Source organism: Ranitomeya variabilis, chromosome 4 (assembly GCF_051348905.1).
Source record: "Ranitomeya variabilis isolate aRanVar5 chromosome 4, aRanVar5.hap1, whole genome shotgun sequence".
Lineage (NCBI taxonomy): Eukaryota > Metazoa > Chordata > Amphibia > Anura > Dendrobatidae > Ranitomeya > Ranitomeya variabilis.
In genome coordinates this window covers 319,360,145-319,372,229 of record NC_135235.1, presented here as the reverse complement: position 1 = coordinate 319,372,229, position 12,085 = coordinate 319,360,145, and the positions used below count along the sequence as shown (strand labels likewise).

At 44.4% G+C, this 12,085-nt stretch overlaps 1 protein-coding gene across 1 annotated transcript; it reads right to left on the bottom strand.

Moving 5' to 3' along the window:
* Positions 1-1,271: 1,271 nt before the first annotated feature.
* On the bottom strand, positions 1,272-11,658 carry LOC143764658 (nicotinamide N-methyltransferase-like). The gene is made up of 3 exons (XM_077250464.1): positions 11,084-11,658; positions 6,619-6,826; positions 1,272-1,843 (listed from the first exon to the last, which is right to left on the bottom strand). The coding sequence occupies exons 1-3, from the start codon at positions 11,229-11,231 to the stop codon at positions 1,417-1,419; spliced, it is 783 nt and encodes a 260-aa protein (XP_077106579.1). The 5' UTR covers positions 11,232-11,658; the 3' UTR covers positions 1,272-1,416.
* Between the last annotated feature and the right edge of the window lie 427 nt (positions 11,659-12,085).

Sequence of the window (12,085 nt, the reverse complement as noted above, 5' to 3'; positions counted from 1 at the left end):
TAGGGGGCGAGGTGAGGAGGTGGTGTGTGAATGGGAGACGCTGAATGTTCGGTCAGTTAGGTATGACAAGATCCAGGATAGGGCCAAGTCTGTGATGCCAAGGGATGAGAGGGTCCGCAGCAACAGGGAATGGTCCACTGTGTCAAAGGCAGAGGACAGGTCCAGGAGGAGGAGGATAGAGGAGTGTCGCTTGCTCTTGGCGGTTAATAGGTCATTGGTGACCTTAGTTAGGACAGTTTCAGTGGAGTGGTGTGGCCGGAAGCCTGATTGTAAGCGGTCGAAGAGGGAGCAGGAAGATAGATGGGAGGACAGTTCAAGATGGACATGTTGTTCCAGTAGTTTTGAGGCATAAGGGAGAAGTGATATAGGGCGATAGCTAGATACAGCGGATGGGTCAAGAGAGGGCTTTTTGAAGATAGGTGTGATTGAGGCATGTTCACAAACGATCTCCATCAGACCTCACTGAGCTCGAGCTGTTTGCCAAGGAAGACTGGGCAACAATTTCAGTCTCTCAATGTACAAAACTGATAGAGACATACCCCATGCAACTTGCAGCTGTAATTGCAGCAAAAGATGGCGCAACAAAGTATTAAGTTAAAGGGGCCGAATAATATTGCACGCCCCACTTTTCAGTTTTTGAATTTCCACAAAAATGTAAAATAACCAATAAATTTCATTCAACTTCACAATTGTGTTCCACTTGTTGTTGATTCTTCACCAAAAATTTACATTTGGTATCTTTATGTTTGAAGCATGATATGTGGGAAAAGGTTGAAAAGTTCCAGGGGGCCGAATACTTTCGCAAGGCACTGTATATTATTATTATTTATTATTATAGCGCCCTTTATTCCATGGCGCTTTAGATGTGAGGAGGGGTATACGTAATAAAAACAAGTACAATAATCTTGTACAATACAAGTCACAACTGGTACAGGAGGAGAGAGGACCCTGCCCGCGAGGGCTCACAATCTACAAGGGATGGGTGAGGATACAGTAGGTGAGGGTAGAGCTGGTCGTGCAGCGGTTTGGTCGATCTGTGGTTACATACAAGTACACAAGGCCAGATAAGTAAAGGCAACACCGTACATGCAGAGCAAAATACAATTCTAAGTAATAATGAAGGAGGGGTATTTATTTTTATATCTATGAAAGCTGAATCCTCAGCTCCTGGAGAGATTATTCTTCAATCATGTGGTTTTATAATCCTAAATTACAAGTCTCCAGTGTTACAACAATAGCACATAACTAGTAGGACAGGAGAACAGCCAGACTTTGAGAAAAACTGTTTATTTTCTGTTATACTGTTTACATGATGAGACCCCCCAAAAACCCCAACATATACGGATGTATTTAATTATCCTACTTCTGGTGAGATACATTTAGGTAAATTCATTTTTCCACAAAGTGATGAATTTCTTATATTTTTTGAGCATGAACAAAATAAAAGCCCTCAAAATCAGAGTTATCAAATTCAGCATCTTCTGGCTTCCCGAAAGACACCAGCTCTACGATCTTGTAGCCACTTTCACTGATTACTTTTTTCAGAAAAGTCTCATTAACGGGCAGAGAAAAAACTTTATTGGAACCAACTTCATAATAATTGGCCCCAATGTCTCCTGCCATTAGCAAGTGCCCCTTTGGTTTAAGAAGATTAGAAAGGTTCTTCAGGGCCGTCCCATAAGAATCGTAGCTCCGGCAGGCGGCCTCCAGGCATACGGTTGTAACCAGGCAATCGGCTTTGGGTGCTTCATGAGGGGCCAATGGGTTACTCTTACTGACGTCGCACATCAAAACTTTTTTTATCCTTCCTTTCAGTTTCTCCTCCTTCGCTTTCTGGTCCATGCTGCAGAGGAAAATTAAAACATCATATAATAAATAAATCTTGGAAACTAAATGATGCATTTCACATTTCATTTCCCCACATATCGGACCTTGGATTACACAACATGATATTTGTCGTTTACAATAAAACCCTATAATCTACATCCAGCACAACACACTGTAATACTGCAATTCTATAGCTTGCTGCAATGAAAGGGATTTTTTAACCTACAAAAATGATCCCATAATTGATAACTGTTAGATCACTGTCGGACGGCCATCACCATTTCTCTCATTTCTTTTTCATGGCAGTCACTATAATTGCCACCCCATTCAAGTCTTGCCGGCTTTGGCCTTGTGATCAAGAGAAAAAGGGGATAAAAGTTTTGGTGATCGGTGGGAGTTCTGACTATAGGGAGTAATTTTTTTCAGACTGCAATACCCGGATGTAGATAATTTTGACTTGAAGGCACAAAGCTGCATTTTTTTTATATATCTGGGGTATTTTATTTTTTTTTATAATTTTTCATTACAAAAAATCTGTTGGTTAATTTTTAGTTATTTCTTAAAGTGTAATGTGCAAAACATAATTCTACCATTGCTTCTTGGTTGTTGTTTTTTCAATAACTATGTGATAATTCTGTTGATAATGCATATATATGTATCTGTCTATCTCAAATCTATTGATAAGTAGATACATACAGTACATTAATTTTTGTGATACTACTGATTTAAGGTGGGACTTCACAGTGGTTGAACTTATTTATTATTATAGTGCTTTGGAACAAAGCACTATACTGTTATTCCATCGTGGTAAACTTCTTCTTCTTATTATTATTATTAGGCTTTTTTTCGCAGTTAATGCGGCCCGAACCGCTGAACGCACAGACTCCAGTGAGGTGTCATTTTGAAGCCAGCGTCCACGAGAGGTGTGCTAAGTTATTTTCATGTCGATCGGATTTGTAGTTTTGGTGCAATTTGCATTTGAAAATTGTTTCCCCCTCATTGGAAAGCATTGTTTCAATGCATTTCAATAGGGAAATTTTCCTATACGTTTAAAATGGGCTGGTTTCTGAGGCAATTTCTAAAAATAACTTAACTGCCAAATGCCACCTGGCTGATTAGCTCATTGATATGCGCAGTCAGACACAGTTACTATGCCAACGCCTACCAACTCCACCAGGTCACAGTTTTGTCAGATAATATCAGCTCTTAAAGTGACAGCACAGCACAATTTCAAAGCACTATCTGTAGTCTTATTATTATTACAGTATACAGCGCAGAGCCCCGCAGCATACAGCGCAGAGCCCCGCAGTATACAGCGCAGAGCCCCGCAGTATACAGCGCAGAGCCCCGCAGTATACAGCTCAGAGCCGTGCAGTATACAGCGCAGAGCCGCGCATTATACAGCACGGAGCCGCGCAGCATACAGCGCAGAGCCGCGCAGCATACAGCGCAGAGCCGCGCAGCTATCTGTAGTCTTATTATTATTACTAGATGGTGGCCCGATTCTAACTTATCGGGTATTCTAGAATATGCATGTCCACGTAGTATATTGCACAGCCACATAGTATACAGCGCAGAGCCCCGCAGTATACAGCGCAGTATACAGCGCAGAGCCACGCAGTATACAGCGCAGAGCCACGCAGTATACAGCGCGGAGCCGCGCAGCATACAGCGCAGAGCCCCGCAGTATACAGCGCAGAGCCCCGCAGCATACAGCGCGGAGCCCCGCAGCATACAGCGCGGAGCCCCGCAGTATACAGCGCGGAGCCCCGCAGTATACAGCGCGGAGCCCCGCAGCATACAGCGCGGAGCCCCGCAGCATACAGCGCGGAGCCGCGCAGCATACAGCGCAGAGACCCGCAGCATACAGCGCAGAGACCCGCAGCATACAGCGCAGAGCCCCGCAGCATACAGCGCAGAGCCGCACAGTATACAGCGCAGATCCGCGCAGTATATAGCGCAGAGCCGCGCAGTATACAGCGCAGAGCCGCGCAGTGTACAGCGCAGTCAGACCCAGTTACTATGCCAACGCCTATGAACTCTACATGAGCCCAGCACACAAGTTTTGTCAGATAATATCAGCTCTTAAAGTGATAGCACAGCATAATTCCAAAGCACTATCTGTAGTCATATTATAATTATTGCCCCGCTCACCAATTCGGACCCCGAGTGGCCCCACCCACCAAATCGGACCCCGAGTGGCCCCACCCACCAAATCGGACCCTGAGATGCCCAGCCCACCAAATCGGTCCCTGAGGTGCCCCGCCCACCGAATTGGACCCAGAGTGACCGCGCCCACAGAATCGGACCAAAAGTGACCTCGCCCACCGAATCGGACCTAGATTTACCCCTCCCACAAAATCAGACCCAGATTGACCCAACCCACCAAATCGGACCGCCTGAGGGGCACCCAAGTGTGAAAGTCTTGCAGGGGCAGCCCGTGCACCATTCCAAAGCACTATCTGTAGTTCCTTCAGGAAATACCCATCTAGTTTTCTTTATTGTCTCTCTTATACTGTATAGCGCCATTAATTCCACCGCTCTTTACAGACATGATGGTCATTGCCCCCATTCGGGCTCACAATCTACATTCCCTATCAGTATGTCTTTGAAGTGTGGAAACAAACCGGAGAACCCAGAGGAAACCCACGCAAAAATGGGGAGAACATACAAACTCCTTGCAGATGTTGTCCTTGCCGTGGTTGAGACCATAGTAAACATACTGTAAACACCATTTTGTACTTGTACTCTGTGAGCTAAACAGTCCATACTTCCTAGAAAACCAGTGGAGAGGTTTTTCCAGCTTCTGCCGATCCTTTGAACTCACAGAGCATGGCATAGATAAATGATGGGCACTTCTCTACCTGGAGCAGATGCCTGAGAAGTCCTTGGTAAGAAATTGAAAAGCACTGCCCTAGTGATGTGTTATTGAGACTGGATGTTCAAGCTATTGAGTTGTTGGTAAAACTAAGCTAGTGAAGTTTTTCTTGTTTTTCACAATTTGAGTTACTTCACTCTTACGTTGGTTCCTATCAATACCACGACCTGTAAGTGATGCAATGAAGCAAATAATGTCGCTGGACATTGGTTTTGTAAAACTGACGCTTAGTCCAACAGTAATTCCCCTTGGTTGACCCATACAACCCCAGTCTGACATGTCCTCCAACCACAAAGTCCTGGGCAGGATTTATCGCCTTGCACAATCACTGCAGAGGTCAGGTCTGGTGTAACATGAAGGTGATTGCTCTTATCAACTCCGAGGCATCTGCATATCTTGTCATAGAGCCAAAGGCTTCACAACAAGCTGGAAACTTTTCCCTACAATATCCTCACCAAAGTCTTTCTCATGTCTCCCACTATACCATCCCCATAAGGATCTCCAGGCCATAAATCATGGCTATCTTCTACCAACCATCTTTCTTTTCACATCTTTTGTCCCGAGCTGCTATACTGTCCATCAGCGACAAGAAGTAAACACATTAATCCCGGTTTATTAAGGCGGTTTCAACAGTTTTCTGCCTTAAAACATTTTAACAAGTCAAAAAAGTTTTGGCGTTTTCAGGCCAGTCCCAGTCAGTTCCACCAAAATGGGAGGCGCATGAGCAGAACAGGGTGAGGCTATGCCCACCTGTCTGATGGATGAAAAGTAAGGTGGTGTAAATTTCTCCAGAAATGTGTTTATATCCAGCAGCTGAAGTGGGAGAGCCGAGTGTCAGATCCCTATCGTTCTGATATTGATAACCTATCTCAAGAATAGGTCATCAGTAACTTCTGACCAGGCGACCTCTATAAAGAAGCACTCCTCCTCCTCCCATGAAAATGTTTATCCTCTTAATATATTGCAGCCATCATATTATATAGTGTACTTACAATTGCTCATTTTGCCTTTCTACCTAGTTAATTCTTCTCCTTTCCATTAAGTCTCTGACATCACATGATAAAAAACAGACTAGCTAAATCCTACTAAGCTCTAGGAGGAAACAGGAGGTCAATTTTCCCTGTATGAGCCATCCATGAATCACTGAAAAAGTCGATGGTGGGGGAGAAGGTCGTAGCTTGGTCAGGATTTGAAGAGGGAAATGATAAATGCAGGGACAATAGACTTCCTGTTTCTACATAGAGCAGAGACAAGAGAAGAATTAGCTAGGTAGAAAGGCAAAATGAGCAATTGCAAGTACATAGTGCTATATAGTATGATGACTGCAATATACTAAGAGGATAAAAGCTTTGTTGCGAGAAGGAGGAGGAGGAAGAGTGCTTCTTTAAAGTGAAGGCAGTAGATGCTACATAATGAGGGTCACACATGCTTGCCTTGTGTATATACAGGTATACACACAGAGTCTGTCCAAGGAGAAAATCGCTGCATGCCTGAATTTGATCTGATTTATTCAAGTCAATGAGTGCGTTAAAACCATCGGACTGCACTCGGATTACGTCTAAGTGCAGGCCAATTTCTGCGGACTGACACAATGGAGAAGATGGAAAATTTATTTTCTCCATCTTCTCATCTGAGAGAATCGGATCATACTATGATGACGCTCTGGTCACAATGTAATTTGCATAATTGTCCCGATTTTCTTGGATGAGAGAAGATACCGGCGTCCGTATCTGCCATAAAAAGCATAAATTTAGTAAAAGTCTTCCAATAGCACAAGCAATGACAATATATTATTGCAGCTCCTGAAATATCCACTACAGCCCAATCAGTGTTTCCCACGCTTATGACTTCCTTATACCAACACTAATGGCGTACGTGCTGTGGTGTATCTCGGCCGGTTCCTTCATACCAACCTGCTTCCTTCTATTTCACAGACATGTTTCACTACAGAGGACCAGTCAAACGCATCAGGTTGGTTATTCAGCCATTTCTGCAGCTCCAGCCGTTCTCGGTTAGTATGCCACGTAACCGTAATATCATCAAAGTGTTCGCAGGCTGAGAGAAGCTGGTAGATGGAAGGAGCTGTGCCGATATCAATAAGGGTGGATCCTCTCACGGCACCTGGTGAACAGAGCGAATGTTATATGTACCAGGACGTAGAGCGTCATGAGACAGGTCTGCAAACAGCATCTCTCCTCCGATCCAGAGGACCCAGTATGGTTATCCGTCACATCAAAGGCTAATGTCTCCTGTGATGGAGCTGCAGAAACATGTGAATGTGGTCTTCTCCGTCCCACTACAGCCCGGGGGAGAGAAGGATGTTACACAGCAAGCATTTGTAGTACGCTTTTCCCACAATGGACACAAAGCGCTGGGCGCCCTGCGATAAGAACTCCTGGCTAAAGGGGATTGGCTGGAAGAAACTTATCATTCCAGCCAGCGTTAGACTGGGGTACCAAGGGCCCACCGGTGATATTGACTCTGGAGGCCCTCTATACACATACATACATATATTACAATATCTGCATTCAACAATTTGCCATATAATAAACTGGGCACTGTTAAGTGAATGATGAGATGTTGCCTTTGTCTATAGATAGTGAATCAAGTGTATTGTGTCAACTACTGCTCATATAAGGTGTTGAAGGACCAACTTTTACCCAGAGGCCCATCGGGGGATTTACCTGTTCTCCAGTTGGACAGTCCAAGCTTGATGCCAGCGATGTCGGTGACAATCTCCCACGGCTGGTGTGGCATTGTTATGCCCCATGAACCCTGCAGCATACCCGCAGCTGCAATTCTCTCATTGTCTTTTGATATCTGAAGTTCTTCCAAAGGATGTGACAGCACAGCAGTTCAATAGTGGCGTCTGATTGGCTGCAGGGCTCACGTGGCATAACAATTGTGGAGACTGGTGCCGGCATTACTGTAAATGACTATAGGGTATTTTTATTTTTACCAGGGTGAGTAGAGTATTTAAAGAGAATCTGTCAGCAGGTTTTTGCTATTTAATCTGAGAGCAGCATAATATAGGGCAGGAAATCCTGATCCCAACAATGTATGACTTAGTTTACTGGGTGCAGCAGTTGGACACAATCAGGGTTATTAGATGTAGAATGCAGCAGAGCTGAGAAAGCTGCCCCCACCCACATCACAGCTTTTGTGTACACTGTCTATTGACAGTAAGCTGCTTATCAGAGAAGGGGGAGGAGCTCACAGGAGCTGCTGTCCTGGCAGTGAATATCTCCTAGTGATAAAACCTTCATTGTAAGTAAACAACAGCACACATCCAGCTGCTACCTCATGCTTTTGAAGAAAGGTAACTCAGATTTTCTGTTTTGAACATTGAAGCCTTATTTCTAAGGCTGCCGTCACACTAGCAGTATTTGGTCAGTATTTTACATCAGTATATGTAAGCCAAAACCAGGAGTGGGTGATAAATGCAGAAGTGGTGCATATGTTTCTATTATACTTTTCCTCTAATTGTTCCACTCCTGGTTTTGGCTTACAAATACTGATGTAAAATACTGACCAAATACTGCTAGTGTGACGGCAGCCTAAGGCTAAGGCTATACATACGCTGAACCTCCACTGAGCGCTGCATTGGGGTTTTGTCGGAGTCCCCCTAAAAGTGGATTGGGATGGAAGTTCCAAAGTAGTCATTCACTACTGGGTACTGTGGACACTGTCTGGCCACCATGTCAGGAGTGATTTTTCTTTCTCAGATCTGCACACAAACATGTTCTGCCCCATATTTGCATCTTTTTGAAAAACACAAACACAGTCAAGATGGAGGCCAGATGGCGTCCTATGCTACTCTCTGCCTCACAGTATGGTTCCATCGGGGGAGGTTCTATTGGAATCCTGATTTTGGGGCTCCACGGTAAATCCCAATGCAATTATCAGCGTCACCCATCAACTGGTCAAATATTTATTCCGTCCTTTTTAAAATTCATGTTTATACGTGTATCGTCACAGGTGTCTTACCTGGTTCTAACCCACGTGGTTGAGATCATTATCTTAGCAAGTGGCGCGAGCTGAAATCAATTTTCTTGTATACTGTCCATTGAATGACTTCACACAATTCATGACAGGTGGCAAATTAAGGATTTTGTAGATATTGGGACAATTAGTTCAGTAGAAGACTGTAGAAGACTGATGAAGACGCCACTCGCATACCTTCAAGATCTACAGTGTTTAAAGGTAATCTGTCATGTCCCAAGTCACTATTAATCTGTGGACATGGGGTTAATCTGCAGGGTAATAGCGTTCTAAACCCATACAGCCACCCTGAAAGCCCGGCTACCGGAGGAAATGAACTGTATCCCTCCAAGCAGCCTGCGGCTTTCAGTCACAGAGGCGTGGCTTCAGTCACAGCTCAGTACATAGCGAGTGGTGGCTGTAGCCACTCCCCTGGCACTGACTGACAGCTGGATCAGCAGTACAGCAGTACAGAGTCGGCTGTCAGTCAGTGTCTGGGGGAAGTTACAGGGCTTGTGCACACGCTGCAGATTCCATTGTGGAATTTTCCGCAGCGGATTTGATAAATCCGCAGTGCAAAACCGCTGCGGTTTTTACTGCGGATTTATCGCGGTTTCTAGTGCGGTTTCCTCTGCGGGTTTTCACCTGCAGATTTCTATTGGAGCAGGTGTAAACCCGCAGGGGAATCCGCACAAAGAATTGACATGCTGCGGAATATAAACCGCTACGTTTCTGCGCGTCTTTTTCCGCAGCATGTGCACTGCGGATTTTGTTTCCCATAGGTTTACATTGTACTGTAAACTCATGGGAAACTGTTGTAGACCCGCAGCTGCGGAAACGCAGCAAAATCCGCAGCGTGTGCACATACCCACAGCCAGCGCTCGCTATGTACTGAGCAATACCTTAAGCCGCACCGGGCTGCACCTCTATAACTGAAAGCCCAATACTACCAAGAGGAATAAAGATAATTTCATCCCAGTAGCCACACTTTCAGTAGAGCAGCCGCACAAGTTTAACCCCTTCATGCCGCAGACATAACTTTTTTATTTTTCCGTCAATATGTGAGGGCTTATTTTTTGCGGGACGAGTTGTAATATTGAACGACACCATTGGTTTTACCATGTCATGTACTCGAAAACAGGAACAAAATTCCAAGTGCAGTGAAATTGCAAAAAAAGTGCCATCCCACAACTGTCTTTTGGATTTTTTTTTTACCATGTTCACCAAATGCTAAAACTGACCTGCCATTATGATTCTTCAGATCATTACGAGCTCATAGACACCAAACATTTCTAGGTTGTTTTTCATTTAAATGGTGAAAAAAAATCCAAAGTTTGTTTAAAAAAAAAAAAAAAAATTGTGATCTGGGACCAGGTGAGGGCTTATTTTTTGCATGGCAAGCTGATGTTTTTATTGATACCATTTTGATGTGGATATGATCTTTCGATCGCCTGTTATTACATTTTAATGCAATGTTGCAGCGACCCAAAAAGACGTAATTCTGGTGTTTCGACTTCCTTTTTTTCATTACGCCATTTACCAATTGGATTAATTCCTTTTATAGCTTGATAGATTGGGCGATTCTGAACATGGCGATACAAAATATGTGTATATGTATTTTTTAATTGTTTCATTTTGAATGGGGTGAATGGGGGTTTATGTGAACATTTATATTTTTTATTTTTTTTAAATATTTATTTATTTTTTTACTTTTTGCATACTTCAATAGTCTCCATGGGAGACAAGAAGCTACAGTTGCCTGATCTCCTCTGCTACACACAGACGATGATCAGATTGCCTGTGTGTAGCAGAAATGCTCACTTACCATGAGCGCCGACCACCGGGCGGCGCGCATAGCAATCCGGCCATGACAACCATAGAGGTCTGATGGAGACCTCTGGTTGTCATGCTGATCCATTAGTGACCCACGATCATGTGACGGGGTCACCGATGGGCGGGATTAGTGACGCGATCACATTAAATGCCGCTGTCAGAGATTGGCAGCGGCATTTAATGGGTTGACAGCCGCGGGTGGATCGCGATTCCACCCGCGGCTCTTAGGGGCACATGTCAGCTGGTCAAAACAGCTGACATGTGCCAGGAAAGATGTGGGCTCAGCGCCGGAGCCCACATCAAAGGGAGGGACACGACATGCACTGTACTAGTACGGCGCATGTCGTGAAGGGGGTATACTGCTATTAACCTGCAGATTAACCCCAAATCTGCAGGTTAATAGTGTTTTGAGTTGTGACAGGTTCCCTTTAATTGAATTAATTCCAAAATAACCTCCCAGACCTGATTGATGAACTGGTAAGCTTGTTATAATGCGATCACAAGGGGTTACATACAAGTTCTGTTCACTTCGCTGAAAATGAAGTTTCTCATTAGAATCCATACCTGATTTTAAAGTCTTGTTAAAATTTCCAAGAACAAACTTCAGGAACTCATCACCCAGGCTGCCAGATCCCAAATGGAAATATGTTTCCAGATACAGCCGTGGATCAAACTGCTCTTCATATTCACTTGTATTTGTAAAATCCGACATATTGATCGGGAGCTTTACAACAGGGGCAAGCTGCAAACTGAGCAGATCCTGTCTGTGTGTTACGTCCAAAGTTCTGGTGGGAAGGCGTAGTCTGTTTGTGGCAGGAAACCTTGTGGAATGCGGGGGGAGCCGGCCAGAAATCTCTGTAATAAGTTACTACAATACAAGCTGAGTGCTCCTAGAGAGGGGGCTTGTGATGCAAGCGGAACGCTACGTCTGCACTTATGAGGCTGGGGTAGCTATCAGTGCTCTAAAAGGGAATCTGTCGCCAGGTGTTTGCTACCCCGCATAATAAAGAGGCAGAAGCGCTGACTCTGGCGATGTCACCTATGGGGCTGCCTGCTGTAGTTTTGATTAAATCATTGTTTTATCCACATAAGATTATTACAAGTGGTCTAATAAACCTGCTGCCATGTAGTCCTCCATATTCATGAGCTCTGTATAACCCCGCCCCCACTGCTGATTGGCAGCTTTCTGCCTATTCAAAGTGTACACAGAAAGCAGCCAATCAGTGGTGTGGGAGGGGTTATAGGGATTTTATCATAACTGCAGTAAGCAGGCAAGTAAGTGACACATCACTGGACTCAGGGTCTCTGCCCCTACATCATGCTGCTCTCAGATGGCATAGAGGAAACCTGGTGACAAATTCACTTTAAAGGGCTTTTCCACTTTTTAGAAAAGTGGAGCATTCATGATTCCAGTAATTTTAAATAATAAAGAAAGATAGTACTCATCCTCCCTAGTCCGGAGCCAGCTCCTTGCCGCTGTCTGTGTTTTCATTACAGAGGTGATGTCACATCGACAGGACACTTCACCACTGCAGCCAATCACTGGCCACGTTTTTGTTTGTTTTC